Source organism: Bombus pyrosoma, linkage group LG12, assembly GCF_014825855.1.
Source record: "Bombus pyrosoma isolate SC7728 linkage group LG12, ASM1482585v1, whole genome shotgun sequence".
Classification (NCBI taxonomy): Eukaryota; Metazoa; Arthropoda; class Insecta; order Hymenoptera; family Apidae; genus Bombus; species Bombus pyrosoma.
The window spans coordinates 11646938-11672275 of NC_057781.1; the positions used below are offsets into that span (position 1 = coordinate 11646938).

The 25338-nt window shown below is 40.6% G+C and overlaps 1 protein-coding gene across 5 annotated transcripts in view; it reads right to left on the minus strand.

The window, feature by feature from the left end:
* Positions 1-25338, minus strand: part of LOC122573356 — a 153250-nt gene that overhangs the window by 125998 nt on the left and 1914 nt on the right. For all 5 annotated transcript variants that reach the window (XR_006318719.1, XR_006318718.1, XR_006318717.1 and 2 more), the window contains exon 1: positions 24524-25338. This exon is cut by the window's right edge and continues 1914 nt beyond it. Coding sequence is in view for 2 of the 5 variants with exons in the window: in XM_043739592.1 (XP_043595527.1) it covers positions 24524-25338 (815 nt within the window). In the remaining 3 variants the exon portion in view is untranslated. The remainder of the gene's footprint in view (positions 1-24523) is intronic.

Below are 25338 nucleotides of genomic sequence, written 5' to 3' on the forward strand. Positions count from 1 at the left end.
ACGTTAAGAACGGCTGAGGAAGAAGCAGGGGAGGAACAGAACATCGAACAACTGGCTTACGTGACTCGACCGTGCAGGAGGTGTCTTTTGATTTATTTCGCGCAGATAGGTTCGGCTTAGATATCCCACGCAGGATCTTCCTTTCGAAGCTATACGGTGTACAGTGTACACTATCAGCCACAAGTATTAGGATATTTATATAGTTACATTTATCGAACAAATCTAACAAATTTTATTTTATTTAATATTCTATATTACGATATAAAGCACACACGATGTGCATGAAATAAGAGATCTACAACAAAATACATGGTTAGAAAATAAGTATCAACGTTCGTAAGTAGATATGTGCGACTACTGTTCCGTACGAAACGTGGCAATAAAACCGGATTATTAGAAAAATGATTAATGGATAAGAAGTTTACATTTATGCAAAATAACGAGATAGAATATTTGTTGTGAGAACTGTTGCAAGAAAATATAATAAATTATTAGATTTAAACCTCGTTGGGAAAGTTTGGTATAAATTTCTCGATGAATTGCTTGATGGATTTTATCGCATAAAAGAACACAGATCCAGATAAGAACAAAAACGATAGAAAAACGATCAAATCAATTTTGACTCGTGCAGATATTTCACGATCGTGCTAGCGAAGCTAGAAGTCGTGCTATTATTTTATTAAAATATACGAACAATTTTATTCCGCAAATAATTTCTTTTGCATCCTTTTAGAATACCTTTCGGGAGAAAGAATTTATTTAGAAAGAAATTTATTCTTCGTTTATTTTTCGTTCCTTTTTTTTTTTTTTGTTTTCTTCTTCGGTCTAATTCGAGAAAAATTTTTTTGAAAAAATTCAATTAAACGTTAAATGGGCAAAGTACGTCGTCGTTCGACGTTTCATAGGAGAAAATGATTTTTATGATGATGTTTGTTCACGAAGTTCTTAATGATGTTTCAAGCGCGTCTCATTCTTTGTAAATGATCTTTGAAAATCAACGAGGGTGTACGATCACGCGGGAAAAGAAAAAGGAACGAAAGATAGAAGAGATGCGTGAAACGAAATACCAAGTGAGATAAATACCAGAGAGTTTTGCAAACAATCAAACATTGACAGTTATCTACGTACATAGTTGCGAGAAGAAACAGGAAAAACGAGGAAGCTAGATCGTTCGAGCGTTATCTTTCGACGCGCGTTCCTTCTGTATCCGGTTTTATGGAAGAGAAAACGTGTACACGGATTGCATTCCTTAGGTTCATGCTAGTTAATTCAACAATTTTGTCTTTCGCGCAGACAAAGACAAAGCAACGATCGTCCGGAAAGAGGCGGAGTATTGTAATTACGGTTTACGCAATTCAGAATAACGTAGATTTTCGCGTCTACTGCTCGCTCCTATAATTAGTATGCTATCAACGAGAAAACATCTTCTTCCTTCAACCGCAAGAAAGTTCGCTCGGACGTTGTTTGCCTTGCTACTGGAAATTATTAAAACGAATAGCATAGCTTTCTTGTAGCTTCTATTGCCCTCGCCGTGGTCATTTTCTACACACTTCTTTCGATATATACGTACGTATGTAGTAAGGTAGTGTTATTCGAATCGGCTAATTCTACTTCGACTAACATTTAACGGCTTGAAATTCAATTCCCCGCATTCCCCACGTAGAACAAGCGAACTCGTTGTATTTATATCGTGAGATATGTATCATTAATCTTTAATGTACGAACGAAAGAATGAGAAAATATCGTGTGCTTTAGGTTCAACCAGAAGAAACGCGAGTATCCAAAACGAGAAAGTGACTCGACTAACATTATACGCGGCAGGTTTTTATTCGCGGCAGCGAACGATCAAAGTAACGTACAATTAACATTGAAAAACTTCTTTCCTTTCGATGGGTAAAAGTTATGTCCTCGTGGAAAATTATGACGATCGAGCTGTCAACGTATGTAAGTGCGCGATATATCTCACTGTTTATCGTGCTACTAACAACGAGTTGAGCAGTCTGTTTCCGAATATAGATAGTTCAAAAGTTGTTCGTACCCGAATCTGACAAATTACGAAACAAATTACTCAGCTCGATCGAAATAACTCAACTTTACGTACCATTTACAGACAAACGCCGTAACCTATACATTCCGAATGTATAGGTTATTATAGGTTGAAAGAAGAATTCACGGGGATTCGGCATTCTGTTAATACGCGAACAAACCGAAAATCGTTGAATAATTTCGCTAATTATATTCACGAATTTGCACGATACGTCGAACTACTCGCAAGTCGGACTAGACCCAAGTGATCGTTTCCCTGTGGCTAAAACTTGATTCCCGCTTTAAGAATACTTAATGAATGTGTACCTGTACACTACCGACCAATAGTCATTCAACCATAAGTGGTACGACAAGTGCCGTATATCCTGTTTGATCTTATTTTCTGACAGCTATATTTGTGGTCTGTTACGCGTAATTTCATTCAGTCGTTTACAAGTAATATCTCATACTTCATACATCAGGCGTTATAGATGACTATTTTGCACATATTATTCGTTAACGTAGTAAATCATGTCGAGTACGGGGAAAGCAACTGCCAACATGTATCACCGTTGCGAATGTACATTTTATTGTCATTGGGAACGCGCATGGTCGTATTTCATGTACAATTTTTCGAAAGATAAAGGTTTAAAATACCGAAAGAGATACGGCCTCGAAACTATTACACGAGACGATTTTCTTTACTCTTTTCGACGGTTTCAATAATCTATATTACGTATACGAGTTACGATAACTTCTTGTGTTTCTGTCGAGTCTTTCAAATTCTAAAGAACACGTCCGATAAAAACATCATAATTCAAAGATAAATGGTACGCTTCTAACTATACTTTGAGTTTCCAGAGCAACTTTTATCTTGGTCAAAAACTGTCGCCCGATTATTCTTGAACCTATGCCACCTATGCGTGTCAACTCTTAAAGACAAATGAACGATCCACGGTTCTTATACCTAAGACAAACGATCGTCGTTGATAATTGTTTTCAAAACCACTAACAAATTCCTGGCTCAAAAAATAAAAGAGAGAGAAAAAAAAAAGAAAAAAGCAACGCAAGAACGCCCGGCTAAAGAAACACCATTAGCAAAGATTTCACCGTGCATACGACTTATTCGCAAAGCCGCATAAGCTCCGTCCACCGTGTAACGAACAGATTGTTACAACCTACGCGACGACATCTCGTACAGTCGCAAAACGTTGAAACCAGATTTTCTTTGCTCGTTACGGAACGCTGTGTTGCCATTAAAATTCGTTCTCGCGGCCGCTAATCCAGCCAAATATAAAGTATACAAACTGAAACAAGGAACATACTTGCATCGCTCTAGCTATATATTTATCTGTTACGCATGGCTGACATCGATATGATTGATACGATTTCACAAAATCGATAGAGACTTAAAATATCGTTAGAGGTGCATACTTAAATTATTCTACATTCTCGATATTGAACAGATGCAGACACTTTTCTATACACCTTTCGAGTAAGATCTCGGAGTCGATTAATTTCAATCATGGCCCGTTTATTCGTAGTAATTCGTATCAACTATTGTTTCCATCGATATCGACCGATCGCTTATGGCTGTCCGACATAAAATCAAAATTAAACGAAAGAGTTTTATTCGAAGTGTATTCTCTACGGCTTGTCCTGAACTTTAACAGACAAATTTCCTCGATGTATTCTATACACATAGTCGTATTTATAATTATTACAGGACATTTTTAAAGCTGTGTTCAAACAAAATTACGGAATACACAAGGAACAATTTACAATTCTTGTTCGCACGAGTTAACAGCGACACAAAATTGAATTTATTACCCAATTTAATATTTGATACCCTTTTCGTCTGTAGAACAGCAATTTGCATTAAAAGAGATAATAGGAATGTGTGGCGAAATTTCGTAACGTTGCAACCGATGAATCGCACTTGTACCGAGGACAAAGTCGAAGAGGATAGAGTCCTTTTCGCTATCGATATCTCCAGCGTCGCGCTTCAAATGCTCGAGCGGTGATGACGAAGACATATGCAGTTTGGAATAAAGGTGCGAACTGTAGGTGATTGGCGTGTTAAGCTGCCGCGTAATGACAGACATTTGTGCAAATCAAACAGAGAAAGGCGATGCGGTTTTCTTGGCTAGAAATGCGTCTTCGAGCGGAAGCAAGCTCGGTGTTACTACGTACACTGCGATCCGCGACTGTAATCTCGCGTTGCAACGTTTGCGATTACCGGAACATCGGATTTAGCGGGAAGAGCACGGAACGGGGTAGTTTGCACTTAGCGTGATTGGACGCTATTATTTTAACGTACAAAACGACTATTCTTTCGAGCGATTTCAGCGATCGATTATAATATATAAAAGCGGATGTGGCTACGTCTGTAACACTTACGTAAAAACCAAAATCTTGCATCTTTACCAGATGGGCAGCCTTCTTTAACGATCCTGTAGATTTTTTGTAAAATTATCACGTACCATCGAGTTATCGAACAAACTGTACAATCTCTAATTGCTTTCAAAGATTCGCAGACAGACAAACCACATATTCTCATGCAACGAGAAGTCTTCTCTATCGTGCGAATAAAAAGTCTTCCAATTCTAACGAGGGACAGCGAGACGTCTCGGCCGAAAGCAGCGTACTTATTATACAAGGCGCAATAAAAATTCACGGATTCGATCGTGATTCAACGTAGCATGTCCGTGGAACGGCATGCTGTGACAGCCAGGAATCCTACACGCGAGCGAAAGTCGTGTTCGTGGCGTGGATAAGCCACGTCAAGTTGCCACCGTGCTGTGAGGGCGCGACAGAATACGAACAGAAGAACAAGAAGAAGGGGAGCACGACTCTGGGCACTGGGCGCAGAGAGGAAACCAAAGTGTATGCTGACCGTTTGAAACTAATGTGTCTGTCCGGCGCGGCGCGCGGCGATTCGGGCACACGACGAAAATCAATCAAGTCCATTAAGGGTCTCCGAACCGGATGGGTATTATAATACATTATAATACGATACGAGCTAATGTAACGCGATATCGAAACGTTGGTTCGTTACGACCGCGATCCAACGCATCCACAAATGCGCACCCTCCTCTGTTATGTCATTAATGAAGATCCATTTAACGTGACGCGCTGTCGATTACGAAATTGACGACGATTCCAACGATTCCGACGATTCTCGTCTCTCGCGTCGATACTCTATTTTCCTCTCCTATTGTGCCCGTTTCTATCGACGGCGCGTTTATTGACATTGACTGAACGTTGAATGGCGGCAAAAAATAGGTGATACCGTGAGCTGGGGCAGGGAATGATTTGAAGAAAAGTGGATTAGTGGAGAGGGCGGGGGAACGAAAGTATCGAGAGACGAAAAGGATGAAACGAAGCGTGAAGAGGTACCAGAGGAATCCGATGAAAGTTCGAAGCGGAGAGCTATCAGAAGATACAGGGATTTGGAACGTTAGATCGAAGGAGTTGGATAATTTTCACACAGATTTGAAAAATGACATTCTATCGTCGTTCGCTGATATTAAATCTGCGAACTCTCTGGGAATTTTTTTCGTACGGCTATTCCAACCTTCGTTCGAAGCGTAGCTCTTCGAAATTAAATGAACCTCGAAAAAAGAAACGATAGTATGCGATAGCGATAGGTATACAAAATATCCAAAATGAAGTAACACTCTACCCGTTATAAAACCTGTCTATCGATGATAGAAATATCTATGAATTTATTTAAACGGAAGGTTTCTTCTTTCTTTCTTCCATGGTTCGTCAGTGAAAATAAAAGCAAGTGATAATTTGAGCACTATCGATATCGCCAAAATCAAAGTCTGTAATTAATTATTAATTTAATTAATTTAATTTAATTTGTTGCTTAACAAAGATGTTTTACATTTCGTATGTTCGGATTAATACGTTTAATCGTGTTCGGTTAAATGCAAAATAATACACCTACGATCGACTCATTTTATGGATAAGTTAGTTTCTGGATTATTCTCATGAATGACCTTAACCCTTTCGGCTTCGTTCTTAGACTTGTTCTCTATACTTGTAACAAGAAGTTACGTAAACATTAGATAGATAACAGCCGGAAAACATTAGTATTATTTTCAACGGTGTTATCATATCGTTTTTTGATATTGCTTCTATAGTTGCATATGACTTAAAGAAGTATGTACCTACATTTAAAAAAAAGAACCTATTAGTATGGCAATCGGCTAAGCTTTCAATCTTGGAAAAACATACAATTCGTTTACAGATAGATACGTAGACATATCGTTTATAGATATATACGTAGATTTAAAAAAGAAGCGAAGATAAGAAAGAGATCGGGGAGAGCGAATAAACAACGGTTCAGCGAGGAAAATTGTCTAGATGGATGCGAGAAAATTCGAAGCGTTTAGAAATCGAAGGATGTTAAAGTAATATCGATTTCATATGGAATTATACGAAACGTACAATTTGCGATATGTCAGCCGATGCCTCGAGTCTGATAGTTTTCATGTCGTTTATAATCGACTATCGCGAAGAAACAGAGCGCAGCTCATACAACACGGAATTTGCCAATCTATCGTGAAAGCGAGCTTTATACGGGAAATCGTAAGAACATCTCAACGACAAGGGGCTCGAGTCAGCGCGTACAAAGTTCCAAATAAACGATCGCCGTAAACCGATTAGAAGATGGACTTTGAGGGAAATATGCCGATTATTCTAATATTAGCCATCGATACATCTCTAATAAACTTCGCGCGAATATCTATGCTTGTAACTGGATCGAATTACGCTTAACGAGCTGCGATACCTCGATTCGCCAACCATTAGAATTTCAATTGCACTCGAATGCGAAGCGGATTATTTGCAGGAGAATTTTGCGAAATTTTACGGAGTTCGTCAAACGGAGCGCCGGATCTATTTTAAACGGTGCGCTATACGCGTGTTACGATTACTTAACGGTTGTCGCGAGGAATGCATCATCGACGCATGCGTGCGTGACTAACACGCGGCGCTAAAGATTCCAGATCGATCGTATCTATTCAAGGTGTTACGTCGCATAAATTTGTTACGTGCTATAAATGTAGTACCCCGCCGAGGAATGCAAGAAAGCAATCTGTTTAAATTTAATTATATTTCATTAACTTAACGTAAAACGAACAAAACGATAACAATCGCTATAATTATTCAAACGAATTCACGTCTGAAAAACGTGGAAGCTAAAAATTATGCTTCCTTTTAGCACCTTCAGTCGTTGGTTTCTCCTACAAGACATATCGCGAATTTGTAGGGAAAAAGTCTTTCCTTTAAATCGAACCTTGATATCACGGTCTACTCGCGCGTCCCTACGCTCTACACTAGTAGAAAGACTCGTCCCGATGGAAATGGCAACGACTCGCCAATAAAAAATGGCTAAGATGATCGATAAACCCTGTACCATGCGTTCACCAAACTCTCCGAAAAGAAAAGTTCATCAATAACAATTTCGTGAAGCTTAGAGTCGTTCGGCACGTTTGGGCGGCAAATGGCAATGCCTTTCCTGCGTTATCGATTCACAACACCATTCATTCGAGGTTCATAGTTTCGAAAGCGTTATTCGCGACAAAGGTTACGAGTGCTGCGATCTGTCGCTTTAGACGCCGCCACAGACGCCGTTCCATTTATCATCTTTCACAGGCGTAACGCGTCGATGCATCGTGAACACACTTTCGTTTCGTGTATAGTCGGACAAGAAAGCTCGCGCGAACCGCGCGATACCAGAAGAGATAATTATTTTTGCAAGAGGCCAGCTCCTGACAACACGTAACAAGATTATCCTGTTGGTACGATAACGACTCGATCCAAAGAATATCCGTGCGATTTATGAGCACGATAATACGACGTTTCGAGGTAGAAACACCTCGAACCCAATGACGGCCACGAGAATGATGCGTTCGATGGTTATCGGATTCGCCGATCGCCGCAGGAAGTCACGAACTCGTTTCGGTGGCTCCATTTCGCGTCACCTTTTGCGCGAAGCGTCTTCCGTCGAAGTATAGATTCGATCTGCTTCTATTTTCGTTTCATCGTTCGTTCCTTCTTCGATCAGGCCATTTTATGCCATTCAAGTATTTGTAGAGAAAGAACTTGTTCGTTTTATCGAGCGAAGATTAACCGACGAGGCGAGGATATTTATCAGCCTATCGTTCGGAATAATTCCAAGTTATACCTTCTTTCTTCGAATTCTAATAAAATGTAATAAGCGAAGAAAGGAAAAGCCACTGTTTATAGCGTTCCTTGTTTATTTTGAGTCGATCTTCGACAGCGCGCATTAAAGTCACGTAGATTCTAGCGATTAATGTCGTATATCGTCCGTTATATCGGCTATGTTTAATAAAATCATTTTTGTAGAAACGTCGAAACGTTGTTTAAGTGAGATTATATCGTCGTAGATTTCTTTAAGCGAGTTTCGAGGAACAAGCGACAAACAGATGTGCAAACATTTATCGATCGAATGGTACGATCCCCTAGCTCGGATGGAAATCGCGATAGATCGAGATAGGCGAATACTCGACGATACGAATCAAAAATAAAATAAAATACAAGAGTATTAACATATCGATATAACAGATAATTTCGAAGAAACTCGAACGAATCTAGCAACGATTCAAATTTAGACGCGAACTTTGAACGCAAGAATAACGCGTAGTAACGTACTTTCCAATTATCCTATATAAAGTAAAATAGCAGACTACGCATTTTCCTTCTCGTTGCAAATGCCTGAGAATATTTTCTTTCAGAAATTACCTACTTTCGTGTACGTACGGACCAATACGAACGCCGGACGATACTATTATAATGTCGTTTTAATTTTATCATCTTACTAATACGTACATTCTCAATACACAAGATTTTATAAAATGGAAAATATTCCTTCCTTCGGCATCTTACTCTTATGCTTCAGTACTGCCAATATGAACGCTGAATCGTATCATTAATATTATTTTAACCGCATTGTTTTGATGCTATTTTCCACTATCCGTAGACGTCTATTAAAATATTCCTGTTTCAAGCACTCTGCTCTTATACTCGCAATAACAATCCCGAGTTCTCTTTGAAGAACGAAACAAGATTGAAGAGACCAATCTGAAGATGAAAGAACGTGCAACGTAAAGCTCTCTTCGAGGCAGCTCATCGATCCTTTCCCACTAAATTCTACTTAATTACCAAAGTGATAACTAGAAACTATTAAAACTCCCTCCAAAGATAAAATGCAACTTAACCCTGCAAACGTACACGAAACGACCAATAAGAACTTCCAGTCACCTGCGACTAAAAACGAGGCATAACTCACACTCTCGGAACAACCGCGTCCGAGATGCCTCGTGCTCGACGTAAAAAGTCGTCGTTAGCTGCTGCGTCGTAACTTTTCCAAAAATCTTTCAACGACCTAACGAAAGTGGCCGTCGGTTTAACTCGCGCCCATTAAATACATTTTATACTTGTCAGGAACGTAGAAAGAATCACGGCACGATCCTTTCTCCGCTTGTTAATTCGAATCGAGTAGAAAATACGTCCACGTGTATACAGTGTCGACCTTAGATATTAAGACGCCTATATAATAAAATGATAAAATATCTGCAAACGTCATAATATTTTATGGCAGTTTCACTTGACGTCAACTAAACTGGACATTTCCAAACTTGGAACTTTAATCAAATTCGTTACACGTTATGAAACACTATCGGCCTTTACATGTATCTAACAACGAAAACATGATAAAACATCGTGCACTTTATCGTACAGGCGAGGAAACAAATCAAAGATGAAGAAACGATACGAATAATCTTAATATCGAATATAAAGGCTGGTAAGATAAAGAGAAACAAAGCAATCTATACTATTAAATTATGGTAATTACAGCTGAGAATACAATCACCGAAAAAATTTCCCTCCTTTCGACGAGTACAAGTTACATCCTTTTAGGAAACTCGTAGACCATCGAAATGTCAACTATACGATACATGTAGTTCGTTGTATATCGTGCCATTAAAGGCCAGTTAAGTAGACTGTTTTCAATCGTAGAACGCCCAACAACCTTTTACAAGTTGATTTGACGAGTTACGAGGCAAATTGCTTAGTCCGACTCGCGGATCAGACGTCCGACCGACCCAACAGACACCCACCTTATGTCGTGGCGTATACGTGCTAAACTCGACCGATCTTTTCGACATTACGGAGACGAAAATGCGCCTCGCCGGCATTCCCTTGGCGTTAATTGCATTTCAGTTACCTACGTCCGGGATATTTCAATTAAAAGCGGCGGAGCAATCAGTCGCTCGACACGCAGCACGCTCTATCGCGTGTGGGTGTCAAGAAGCGAAGGATGAAGAGCTACGTTGCCGCAGGGACTCCGTGCGCTCTAGACTCTACGACTACGACGCTATTCACCGACACGTGTTCCGTGTTTTCGTGCTTCAATTATCTTACATCGGTTTCTCGCATGGTCATGGTATAAATTACGTGTTTTCGTTCCAGTGCCCCATGGACAAACAGTGTTCTTGATTTTTCCCGTGAAACGATACCGGGAACAGCTTGTTAACACGTGAACACGCACACGATTGATTCGTTAGATGTCTGGCGATCGAGAAAGTTCTTTTGTTCGGGAAGTTGGCTGTCTTTTAACCCTTTATGCAGCAGTATCCAACGTGTAGAGTTATTTCCAGCCGATGTTGCTATCTAGAATCTAGGAGATCGTGGATCACGATCGAGGAAGGAAGAACGTTTTGTAGTATCAACGCGTGTAACGGTTTCACATGATAATTCAAAGACGCTAATTACTTCCAATTCTACGGCTTACACGATCGGGATGCTTGTTCAAAGAATCTAAACGAGCTGTGCGACACGTTATTCGTGTGACGCTGTTATTCCCACGGCTCGTTTGTACAAGATGACGATAGAAACTTGCCTTTACTTTGAAAGCGAAACAAAGCCCAAATGTTTCTTCGATTTCTTTCCTGCTTCGGTATTGACTGACTAAATATTTCCACCAGTTTATTAGATACTTATTCGGCGCTGTTCGAAACACGCAGCGACAGCACGCAGCTTGAGACCCGCTTAAGATTAAAATTCGTTGGAAATGGCAGTGAAGGAGCGCGTAGCCGGCAATCAGAATCACACATAAATCCCCGTTCAAATATCTCGAAATACCTGTGGTCCACGACCGCAACGAGGAAGTACAAGAGACACGTGAGAAAGTAGAGGAGAGGTACAAGCTATGGCTACGGGAACCGCTTGAACCTGACCGAAATGCTGCCTTTGGAAATAACCGCAATCGTGTCGACAAGACGCGCGCGTTACTACTCGAAGCGTTCGTGCGGATCGAGCGAGTTCTTGAGGAGCCGCGAGGCATTAGCATATCACGATCGCGACCACGCGAACCCGGCCAACAGCGATAATGGCCTATAGCCGCGACAAAAGTTCATTAACGAGCCTTTGATGGAAATCGTAAAGCTCCGTACATGCGTTATTGCGTGCGCCAGTGCAATCGCGGTAACGCGCTGCAATGCAACCGCGCCGCGCGATATCGTACTTTTCTAACGAATTCGTTATTCCCCTCGTTGTTCGTTAACAATTTTACGCGCATATTTCTTTCCGTTTGTTTCGGTGGATCGTTTACGACCGATACTTTTACGCCCTATAGGATTCTTCCAAGAGGAAAGAACCGATCTTGTTAATGGTTATCGTCGATGCCTCTACCGGATGGGAAAAATCTTCGTGGTTCGAGTTACGTGTCTACCGCCGTATTTCTGTTAAATTAGGTTCCGCCGCGGGATAATCGATTTTATGCGTGGAATTTTTTTTTTTATTATTATTACGATTATTATTACCAATTGCTTCAGAGTTTGTCATACGACGATACGTTGTAATACGTACAGTATCGATCTCGTTGTCGGTAAAAAATTGTCTTTAAGAATCAAACTGGAATTAATCGAGCCGAATCGAGAGGAAAGATGTTACACGAATTAATTTGTTCGAAAATAGTTAATAAAAGAGATACGAGTTGAATATCGAAGATGAATGTAACGTGTGATAAAATATGGGAAAAGGTAATTCACTCGTAGAAGAGTATCAAGTAATCGTAAAAGCGTCAAAAAACGATTCCATAAGTAAACTAACGTTACGTCTATATGCATCGCAACGTTTCGAGCTTAGTACGTTTCATTAGCCGTGGCCTCTCTCGTGCACGACTCTGTATCTGTACTGTACATATTTCACGATATTTTATCAACGCTGTGACGATACCCTCATATTTATAAAGTATATACCGCGAGTGCGACGAAATAACCAGTTTACTTATTCATCGAATCGCTAATTATTTCAAAATCACCGACGAAAATAATTGCAGCTCGCGCCATAAATCCAAACTACGTGTGCGCGTACCTCCAATTTCATCCCACCGGCGCCTCGCCGCACCGCGCCATTTCGTCCAATTTGCAGCAACGAGACCCGGCTCGTACAATGTGCCGACCGGCACATTTTTTATGCGGAAATTATTCGCGCAAAGCTCGAGAAAGGCAGAAAAGAAAGAAGAAAAAAGGCGAGAGAAATCACGACACCGAAACCCAGATAAAATTACTAATCGTTGCCAGTATACATACGGGTCGGTTGCTGAGAATAGTAAAATAAATTGTACTTGTTACCGGTCGACGCGAGCGAAACATCGAATCTGCCCGCGATATAAATTGCACCGCGAGCGATACGTGCCGGCTAATATCGTTCGAATAGTTCAATACCCCTCAATGAAAGTCACAAGGTCTGTCGTACGAACGCAAAACGCGGCTTTGTATACGCCCCCGACTACTCTTCTTTCTCGTTAATGCACGTAACAGTGAGCGAATCGAGGCCCCCAAGTGCGAAAAGTTAGATCGCACGTTATTATTTTTAGGGGCTATAAATATCTTTCGATTTAACCGCGCCACGTCGCCCAAGGTGCCGATTTATCCCCGTGACGATTTGCATACCGGGGGATGCGCCATGCACCGTCTGGAGGGGATCGATCGAAAGTGCAATTGATTTAGTGAGGCGCCCTCGATCCAGCATAAATCACTCTGTCTAACTCGAGCCTCTTAGGACAATCATTTGTTCTCATTAAGTCCCTCTGTTTACCGATTCCTGGTATCGTGGGCCCTGCACCGTCACGATTTCGTAAATAAATCACCGACAGCCACGAGACTCGAATAGGCAAACTAGAAATTCCCTCGCGAAGCCTTTCTTTCAAGTTTACAACTCGCACGAAGATCTACTAGATCGCTGCATATCCGATATATCGTTTTACGCGATAAAACGTTAATCGCGCGTAGTTTCTTCAAAATTTGAAATATCATACCTACGTATAGTCGCAATAATTTCCATATCGCTCGATATCTGTACTTCTTCGACCATCATTTCGTTTCGTCATGTCAGATTTCCAAGAATTATCGATCGTGGAATTCGAAATATTAGTTACATAACTAATTAGTGTTTGCAACGTTGTGGATAAAGGCAACGAAGCCATTGTAAATAGAGAAATCGCAAGAACATGCAACGATATTCGTGCAAGATCGATTTGTACTACCAGAGACGTAAATCTTGCTTAATCCCTCTCCTATTTTACTATGTTCAAACATATAAAATCTATTTTGCACCTATAGATATATTTATAGGAAGCGATGTATAGAAATTACAAGCAACAGTGTTTATTTTATTCCGTCGTAAAATCTGGAGAAACATCCTTGTCGAACAGTATTTTATCCTGAATTACAACCTTCAATTTCATCTCGACACGGTGCTTATCGCTTTCCCTCGGCAATTACACATCCTATCGCTTGTCACGAAGTTTAGCTAAAAATGTCGCAATAAAGGCTAACTGTTCTTAGCGATAACGACGAATATATCGCACCAGTCAGTTGTCTAAATTCTAGAATATCGTAAGACAGGTGAAAGGGGCAGGTTCGACGAAATCGTTTTCGAGATAACGACGCTATCCAACTATCGACGCTGTTCCCCGTGAATTATACGCGTACGAGGCGCGTGTAATATGTTGAAACGAGCCTGTTTGCCAATTTATCGGTCACCGTTTGACAACGTGAAAATTGCCTCTTATCGGTTAGCCGTCGATCGCGTAGCACGTGTCGATTTTACGCCACATCAGGAAGCTGTACGAATATCGACACCCGGATAAGGTTCGCTGAACCGATAAGAAATATCGTCTGGTTCCCTTTATCCGTCTCGCTTCATCTGTTCAACCAACGTGGCACATTTTTCACGATGCTGGAATTCCAACAGAAATTCGTATCTTGTAATGTGTTAAGCATATCGCATCGTTGCGTGAAGAGCGACACAGCTCAAAAAATGTTCGAGTTATCGCTATGAAAATGTTGCAGAGACATTTCTCGGTCAATAATTGCCGAAATCTTATTTATTTATGTTTGTCATATCGTCGACAGAGGACAGTTACGTCGCTCTTTCTCATTTATCGTGTAGATCACCGTGCCGTATCCTACAAATGCGTCTTATTATCGGTTGTGTTCTGTCTGGAAGGCTGGTTTTTCAGGATTAACAAATAAAAATGAAAGAAAAAGAGCTTGTTTCGTGAGAATTATTCCTCTTGTTTATAGATTTGATTCTGTTACGTTCAATAACAGTTTTTCGCTTCGTCTGAGAAACACGCCTTTTCTTTTACTTTACGTATACCTTCTATATCTTATAATTTCTGATATTTTCTGAAACTATTGTCAAACAAGCCTACAAGTTTTATAACAAGCGTAACAGCGTATACGCTTAAAAACGTATAGTTTGATCTTACACTTATTTACGTACCGAGCGGAATTTAAAGTCATTTGCGTACTTATTATCCATAACATGGCGGAAAGACGCTTTGGAAAACCATTGATCTTGTTATCGTTGAAAGAAATAGTTTCTACATTTCTATAAGAAACGAAAGTTTCTTATTATTCGAATTAAATTCATTGAAACAGGTGTAATGGTTTAATAGCAGGACCGTAATTGAGGAAGTGCCGAATTAATGTTCCATGGGACACGAGTTTTCAGTTCGATGGTCCCGAATTGTGCTTAAAACTGCTACAATTTTCAAATTTGATAAACAATGTAATTGGTTACTTGGTCTATCAATCGGGCGATGACCCGGTTCTATCTTTATCAATCAAGTTCAGTTAGACTTACATACGCTTTTCATATGTACGTACGATGTACGTCGAATGTACATTCGAGTTGGTGACACTTCTATAGCGTACATTCTATCATAAAATTATATACTATGACAAAATACTAAAATAATAAACATAGCGTTGGTGAAGTAATTTTCCTAGAAGAATTCTATATTTTGTTTTTTTTTTTTTCTCAATATCTTTCTGAGTAGCCACACCTAATTTTACATTGCTATTTCTCATTCCAGATATATATTTCATGGTAAATATTATATCTCAACGAGTATATACTAAACTAATAAATTGATAAACTTTCTTCTATCTGTTACAGTACACAAAATCCTCGAGTAAGAGAAAACGGGAAGCTCCGATGCTATCTCTACTCAAACAAAAGGAAAATCAAATCTCTTCAAATATCCGCTCAACGATATCCTACCTATATTGAATACACCTTTGTTCAAATATTTTCTCAACGCCACACTTTTGCAAACAGAATAAAACTCAAATAACCGAACATTATCGGTATCCATTATGATAAACTATTCTTCGATTTTTCCTTCTACAATGATACGTTTCCGGTTAGATAGATCTTTTCGCTTTGTTTTCCGTTTATATCCCCCAAAAGCGATATTTTACAGAATTTTAACTGGATTTACAATCGTTTTAGTGCGATATTTTTCTACGTAGAATAAGAAGGCGATCGATCGTATCGTGAAAACAGATATTTCCATTATAAAGTATACCATAACTATAAAAAGCTCGCGCGTCATTGTACTTTCCAACAAAAATTCTTGTTCTCCAATATTTTCTTTCAACTCTCGGCCGAAAAGGAGGTAGAACTTCAGTTTCGGTTACACCTTGTCGTTAGAATTTGTCCATGTTTAAAAATTTCCTAACGATTTTAACGAGCGATTCCTAACTCTGCCTAGATATTGCGTATTATCCTTTCTCTTGTTCGTTATTTAGTCGCCGTTCTCTTTAAACTAACTCCTCGAAATCGAAGTAGCCAAGGTGCGAGATAAATCGCATCGTGCGAAAGCAGAGGATTCGTTTATATCTATGAAGGATCAGCCGAAGACCAATAATTTCACCATCGGTATCCTTTCTTTAAGCACGGTCGTATATGTACCGTTTCCATGACGATTATATCGTGTATGTTTGGTCCACGTCACCGAGGACACGCAAAAACCTCGGTACGCAACGATCAACGAACCTTGGGCGATTCCGGGCCGGTTCGTTCGCGGGTGGTCAGACTCGAACGACTCGAACGACTCGAACGACTCGAACGACTCGAACGATTTGGAGTGGGAAGGAGTGGAAGCGGTGCAAAAGGTGCAACGGGACGGTTAATTAGGAATCCTCGAAGGCCGACAGGCTACGTGGCAGGACGCGAGTAGCCGCGATCGGTATTCCACGCGGTTCGCCGTGCCGTTTAAAGTTTAAACGTCGCCGAGCTGCGCCTCTAAATCTCTCTGTCTGGAGACGGTGGAGAACGCATGGGGTCAATTCGTGGGTTCTTAAATCGCGAAATCTTGGTACGATGACAAATCACCGTTATATATGCTCCCGTTCTCTGTCGTCCGTGGACGCACGAGAAAGCTGCACGATGCGGTTCGTGCATCCTGACTGCGTGCTAACCGCGTACGTAAATCAAAATTTACCCTGTCCCATCGACGCGTGTTTTTTATGGGCGCTCCGCGCCGCGCCGCCTGAACATGGTCGGCCACTCGAATCACGCGTGCTTCGAGTCCCGATCGTGTGCGACGAAAGAAGAAATTGCTGCCGCAGTTAGCGGGAACATTCCAAGTGTACGAAGAGCGTTCGAAGGAAGATTGAGTTTTTCGAACGTTTCCATCGCGTAACCGAACAAGAACTTCCCCCTTTCCAAAAAAAAAAAGGAAAAAGAAAAAAGAGAAAAAAAGGAAAGAAAGAAATAAAGTACGATCTGAACGTTGCAGAAAAATATCACGCTCGGACCACCCATTAACTCACGAAACAAGCTCACGACATGCCGCAAAATTCTCAATCACGCTTAATGCCAGCGTACACGTATCACGGCAACGAGGCTGTCCTGCCAGTGTTATCTTAATTTCCAAAGTCACTTAAATCACGCGCGTCTGTGAGAAAAGGGGACGAAAATAAGATGCCGCTGGAGCAATTGAATGGACTCGCGGGAACGCGTAACGTTCAATGTACACTGTACGCGTCTCGTCCCACTCGTCCCATCATCAGCCTCTTCCTGCGCTCAACTACCATAATTCAGTATTCCACGGGATTAGACGGTAGTACGTTCGGTATTTCGTCGTCTCGTCGTGACGCCACGATGCAGTTCGACTAACCGAGTTTAACTTGACTTAACGCCACGTCCTTTCGCATCGACTCCCATTAATTATCGTTTCTAAGACACGACCCTACGGTCCACCGTCTTCATACATCACGGCCGATTTTGCTCTTTCGTAAATCATATTTAATATGATCCACGGCAGTTTGTATAATTCCACGGCCACGATCCGATATATTTCTAGTTGATTAAACAGCGAGAGGGTTGTTCTCGATCTCAACGAACCATCCTTTCGTTACGAGAGCCAATGACAAAGAAATTATTTAGTAGAGGTTTTCACATTATTTTCCGTCTTGTATTTATCATACCGATAACAAACGTATATCGTATAATCTCGTATTAAAAATTACTATTTTACCTTTCAAGCTTGAATATATCATAGTTCGCACTGCTATATTATTATCGTTAAAAGCGACGTATTAGCCGAATGATAGCCGATCCTGACGAGGTCCATGTAAATTCAAATTGTAATTTTTACATGATAAATAATAGACGTTCAAAGATAGATGTAATAAATTTCATGAATTAATAAAAATTTTATTCGATTACGAAGAAGATCAAAGTTGCAGCGTACGCTGATACATCGCTACTGAGCAGCAAGAAATATTTCTAACAGCCGCGCTGTGTTTGCAGGTGTGTACGTGCTTGTCGGTTACTCAGTTTCTTCAATAAACATAGAAAAAGTTTCACGGTAAGCGATTACATCTTCGCTTATATAGCAACGAAGAGATTAAGCAATTCGAAAGGACGATCGCTAGCGATAAGATGTCGCCGATTTATCAGTACGACATTCGGAGTTAATTAACGAAAGGATGCCATACCTACGATTCAATTAGGTAGCGGAACGTTGCACGCTTCGAGATAACACGATTACAAATATTCCACGGACAATTAACGGAATTTATAAGATTCGATAAATGCGCATCATGTGACTTTCTGCGTATTATGTAGCTTTCTGCGCAAACAAATAGTCGTATATATAAACGAAATTACGTATCATTACGTCTGCAGCATACGGTGTGCGAGTCGGAAAAGACAGATTCGTAAGCTTGGAAAAATGCCAACGAAAAGATAACATGGCAGAGATTTTTATGCGACATAAAAAATAGGCGAGTGAGAATCAATGAAATTCATGAAATTACGTTTCCTCGAGAGTGTTACTAGTTTTAATCGTGTCGCGAGATTACGTCGTTAATACGCTGAATCTACTTTGCGTATAAAATTCTAATCGTGATACTAAACTGTACATTCATTTCGTTTACTGTTATAATAATCTCGAGCAAACGAATTACATAACGATATTTGAAAACTTTTTTCGCTTCATGTACCGCGATTGTATTAAATCGTACTTCTTCAAAGACGCTTCTTTAATTAAAAGGCAGCCTCCATACAATGGATCGATTCACTTTACATTTATAAAATGCAGTGAAATTCCAAAGAAAAATTCTTGGAAAAAGATTAAATTGAAATCTAAAAAAAATAAAATATCCCGCGTGACTCGTGTAAACGATGACTAGTCGATGTACGACCGATCCACGAAATTCGTCCTCTTTCATGGCCCATGGGCAACACATACAATATGTAGGTCACGACCTCGCGATCCCTCCGGATAGTTCCGTCTTTGCCTAATCGCGCAGCATTCTCTCCAACTGATAGCGACGTATCGGGGCCATTGAATCCCCTCGAAGCTTCCGTTATCACCGGCCCTCGCCGACTGATTTATTGCCAGACCGCTGCCTTCCCCTTTTTTTTCTTCTTCCCTCTTTCGTCTTCAATGGTAGGCGCTCAATGGTCGTGTTACACATCGTGAGCAGAAAAATTTGATCGAACCCCGTCTACTTCCGGAATATAATTTATTCAGCGTACCAAGTCGATCGCCGGCCACGCTTCAGAGTATCTGTGACCGAGAAACTCTCCATTCCAGCAACAGTTATGAATGAAAGAACGAAATAGACCGGTTGTCGCTTTCGGTAGTTACGCGCGATTTTAACGAGAACGCACCTGGCCATTTAATATTTAAGCTTCCGTCTATTCTTCTATCTAATTGGCATCTAATTGGCACAATTCTCGAATTACGCCTTCTTTCGCGTTTTCGTTTTGACAAGCAGAAAGACGCGTTTTAAACGAATTTTTCAAGAAAAATTGAAGAGAAAAATCAAGCGCGTCGATAGCAAGTTTACGAAATTTTTCTTCAAATTTCAACAAAGGTGCGATTGGGTCGAAAATGACCGAAAAACGATTTAAAAATGTCTGGAAACCTTTGAACATTCTTAAACCAAAGCTGTTCGAATACTATATCTAAGGAAAGTGGGAGAAAGTGAAAACCTCGTAAAAAGTGTCAGTCGAAGTTAAAAAATTCAATTCTCGTAAGAAAAGCAGCGTTGACATATCATCGAGTTAAAAATAAAAACTGTGACTCGTGGACAAGAAAAAAAAAAAAAAAAAAAGAAAAGGAATCATGATTATACGAGTTGGAAGAGTGGAACGTATGAGAGGAAGATGCTGAAAATTTCCGTCGATTAATCATCTATGAATCAGAGCTGAGAAAAATAGAGGAAATGCATAATTGCTGCCTATGTTTCGCAATTATAGGAAATAAAAATGTTATACGTCTATTATCAACATGTGATATCGTTCCGGGAAAAAGTGCATGGTAACTCGAATCCGAGGGTATAACATACTCGTCGAATTAATTAGCGTTCACGTTAAGTCAACCACACTGTCAAAGCATCAAGATTAGCATTTCCGTTAGTGACGAGCGAAGAGTATTTTTCGCGATACCATTATACTTGTTCGGATAGGATCGTTCCACAGACGGCACAGTAACAAGATCTTTATACCGTGAAACGAATACCTTAATAATTAAACTTCCGCAATTCCATGTGTCAGAAACGTATTTATATTAAAGCGATTAATTATAAAAAGCGTCGAGCAATCTATCGACGATTGTTTTTTTTTTTTATTTTCTATTCGCTTCGATTCTGGAGAACGACATATATATATATATAATTGGAACGATTCATCTTTGTAGACTGCGTTATAAACACTGGCTGCTGCGATCAAATTGATCCAATTAGCAGAAGAAGATCTTACTGAGACGTGAAATTAATTTTTCGTTGAAATATTCTTGTTATAGTTAAATATAGCTTAACAGCGTCTGTTAAAAGATGCGAATTTTGCGGCGGAGAAATATTTCTTTTTCACATTTCATTCGAATTTCACCGATATAATTACGAGTCTTGAATTTTGTTACAGTGTTAATAAAATTTGCATATAAGCGCTGGAATACATTCGCGAGTCACGCGATAGTCACTGTAAAAAGCGACTTTCCTAGCGTAGAGCTAAAGCGTAAAAGAGAACACGTGACAGATTATTAGAAATAGAACGGAAACGTATCGCTGCGCTAGTTCGAGCGCAATAAACTCTCTTGGATGATCCCTGGCGGTTGTACTCGTTTCGTACTGCTGCTGCTCGCGCAGGTTACGCGATGACGTTCCATTTTTCTTTTCGTGTTTTTATTACTTAATCAACGTGGTGGTCGACGTCGCGCAACTACCTTCGCGATACAATTTTCGCGATTAAATCGGCTCGAAACACCGAAGAGTGCGTTGTCTTAGGTCGCCGAGAACGGCCAACGAGTAGCTGTATTTACGAGCGGCGTCGTTCCTCCTCGTCGATGCGACGCGACAACATATTTTTCAGCTGTAAATATTTATTAACGACCAATAAGCTATGGAACGCGACGTTTTCGCGAGAACCGCACGGGTTAATTGGTAGCTGGAAATGTATATATAAAACGTTGCACCCTGGCAGTCTGCGTTTGACGGTCGGTGAAACCTCTTCTCTAACGCTATTCAATTCGTTCCGAGTAAATGAGGTTTATGTGCCGCTTTGAAGAATGAATTCAATGTTAAGAACGAAAGCTACATCGAGTCGTAATTGAGATAGACAGTGGTCGTTTCGTAGAAAAATTTCGACAGAAAAGTTCCGGCCATAGGGATCGTTAAAAGCGATATAGATATTTGCCATTTACCATTGCTATAAGTTACATTTTTTACAAGGTCGCACATTTTTATCACGATGAACGGTTATCGTTAACTATATTTTTTCTGTTTCCTGTGACAAAATCGATGAAATTTCATGGAATTTAAATTTCTCCGCTTCGATAAAATTCTATAAAGCGATAGACTGCGGATGTTTATGCAATCTTACGATCTTATCCTATCCTATCAGATCTCGCAATAAAGAAATAGAACGAAAAGTCGCTTCGCGCTCCAAACATTATCACGCAAAGCTTACTTTGACTGTCTTTCATATACTTTCACGCACTTTGTCTATTTTTGCACGCTTAAACTTCTCCACTTATTCCTTCGTTTGAAAATTGTATTATTGTGGTTAACAAGTACTGACAGGTACGTACAACACGTTCCAAACTATCTAAAAGCAAAATTGATCAAAAATAAAAATTACCAGAGTCCGATAGATCGCGTCTTATCGGTTACGAATTAAATTATCCGGTCGTGTACCGCGTTAGCGGCAATTTACGTTCGTTTCTACATGGGTATGGTATTTTTTAGCGAAACGATTTAATAAATTTAATAAATTTTGCTTCTATCACGATTTAGAAACATTTAAACCGGAGAAACGTACGTATAACTTATTCGTCCGAAAAATCTAAATCACTGTTCTTTAAACATTGTTTCGCTCCCTGTGGTGCAACAGAACGGTTACACGCACAAGTAAATCAAAATATAAAAGGGTTAAAAACAACACCGGAAGAGAGTCGAAAATAGAATAGTTAGTCACTGATGGTCGAGCAGCGTGCAGTGTCTATTGGCAAGCCAGAAGTATTTTGGCAAGATATATACAAATCGCAATTAAATCATTCAGGCCCAATGTTACTCCACTAAACTACAAAGAAGAAACTACGAATTCTGATCCATTGGAAATTCATCTTCAAGCGTAACTCGAGTAATTACAACTCTTACCAATCAGATACGTAAATCGTTACACATATCGTTATACATTATACATCGTGCGGGCATATGATACATTTGGTTCGCGCGATTCGAATGGCGATACTTAGTCGCGCGAGTTTGTATCTAACGTATTTGAGCAAACGTATTAAAAATATTGTAGCGTAAAAGATTTTCGAACGTCACACGAAATCCGTTATTCTCGCGTTCTTACGTAAGAGAGGATATAGAAGTACACAGCTTTCGTTTCGTCGTGTCGCGTCGCGTCGTTAGGGAAGTTAAGCAAGCGTTTGGTGAAAGAGTACCGCTACAATTATCGGAAATAAGGCCAGGAATTATATTGTAGAAACAGAGAATGTTTCTTCGTTTCCGTAGCCATAACATCTCTTTTCCCTCCTACCTATCGGAATACCTACCAGAGAGTAGAGCTCGGTGTTAGTTAAACAATTTTCTACTTCAACCTTACAAACGTAACTCTTCATTTTCATACGTAATTTCTCTCGAAAGAGGTAATAGTAGAATTCATTTTTATAGAGCGTAAAAATGAAATGGCGTGAAAGATGTGAAAGAAGGAAAGTGCTTCCGATGCTAAAGAATTAAATTCCATTTCTTCGGTCGCGCGATAACGAAGACACGAATTTGTATAAATTTATTTATTATTATTCAAATTACAAAAGTATCATACTCCGACGGAACGTTACGACGTTAAACTGGAAAATGAATGTTTAAATTCAGATTCGATGATCGTCGAATTGACCTTATTGTTAGCAGCTAAGTACGAGGAGCCGTCTAACGGAAGAACTTTGTTCGTTTTACGAAGATTAAGGTTAAATGATATAGAAAGAAGTTCAAACGTAGTTGAGCACTTATCCTCGTTTGAAAAAAGAAACTACGATCGGACAGCGTGAATTTAGAGTCACCAACGATAGACTATCAAAGTTTCAAAGGTTAATGTGGACTACTTAAGAAGAGGTACATGTACTAGGCAGCGCATATTCTTGGATCAGCTCTCTCGACCCAGTCGCAGCTCGCAGACCTGATCGCATTCTCTCGTTAATTTCGCCGATTCGAGTCGTATCGCAAGGCGGACACTTTCTCAGCTACGCGATTGCTTTCCGGTTCCTTTGCGTTTTTTCTTTTTTCTTTTTTACATCACGTTTACGCTTTACGCCAATTTCGATAGACCGTGTAATTTTAACAGAAAGTTGTCCGCTTTGGAAACAAAACGAATTATCAAAGTGTATTCCGATCGTGTATTATGTGCACGTGATTCGATTATTTGTCACTTATTTGTTGCTTAAAATATAAATATTCGGACGATGGATATAACGCGCGCCGCTTGTAACGCGAAACAAACATCGACGTATTGGCCGCGTTTGTTCATCGATGCTCGTTCGATCCGTTTGAAAAGTATGTACATAGCAAGAAGCGTGTATGTTCGTAGATGGTTTGAAGTTTGATTTCGTTAATAAGAAAGCTTCGACTACATAATCGTCGTACGCCAAGAAATTCTAAACCGCGTGTTATAAGTTATAACGAAGCAACTTCTGCTTGGAGTGTGGAAGCCTCGGCGAAGTCAACGTTCGCGATACAATCAACGAACGATTGGAACCGTACCAGCTGGCGTTTACGATGAAGCCTCTACCCAGAACGCGGTATCAATTTCAGAAAACCGTTTTCCTTCGCCGAGGAAACGGATAAAAGGAGGAAAAGCCAACAAGAAAGGAGCAACGCCGATGTTGGACGAAGCATCAGCCGCGGTATGCGGATGCACGTTATAAAATGATACAACAAAACTACGCGCGATCATTGAACATTTCCAGTTTCCAGTTTCCATGGTGCGCGTGCGGTATCGATGGATGATTTACGATTGTATATTAAGAAAGGAAGGAAGAAAGAGAGAAAGAAAGAAAGAGAGAAAGAGAGAATGAAAGAAAGATGGGAAGAAGGGAAGAGAGACATAGAAGAGAAAAATGCGATTCACTGGTAGACAGAGTACTCACTGTAATCCGAAGTATCGTCGTTGGAACCGTTTACCGTGCCATCTGGCAGGATCTGCAAATGCCGATTCTTGATGTACATCTGGATTTTCCTGGAAGCGCCAGTGATGTGCGACAAATTGGCCGATCGTTCTGCCCTCACGCCGGCGTCACCCATTAAATCAACCGGGGCGGCACTCACTGCACTGATAACCGTACCAATCGTCAACACACTCAACCCGGTTGTACTCGATTTCACACTGTAGTTAACCACACTTGATTTACGAAGTCCGCACTGTCCGAACGCGACGAGGAACAACAGTAACGCTAACTGAATGTACGTTGAACGGTTGTTAGAGCACACGCGTTTCTTCTTCCTCGTTCCACGGTCACTTCTCGTCAAGGACTCCTGGTGATCGAACGAAGGAAAGTCGGTCTGCCGGCACTGGTCATCGGTACTCGCCACGACCTTGGTGACGCGCGACTCGCTACTCCAGGAATTCGTCGCGTCGTCCACTTCCTTCCACGTTTCATCGGCCAAGGACGGGAGCGCGCTCGGCACCGATACGAACTTCTCGTACCTCGTCCGATCGCCCGATCTCGAAGGGTCGTTCGACTGACTAGAGAACCGCGCTGCTGACTTCCCTATTGGGACATGGCTCGCGAGGCGATACCGCGGCCAATTGCGAGTCGCGGTTGACAGGCCGCAACGTTTCGAACAGCGGCTGGCTTCTTCTTCGCCTTCTCGTTCGTGACTTCGGTGCCGATGCCGATGTCGACTGTGACCCGTATCGTTTTCGTGTTTGCTCGAAGGCACCGGAAGCCTCGTCGAATCGAGT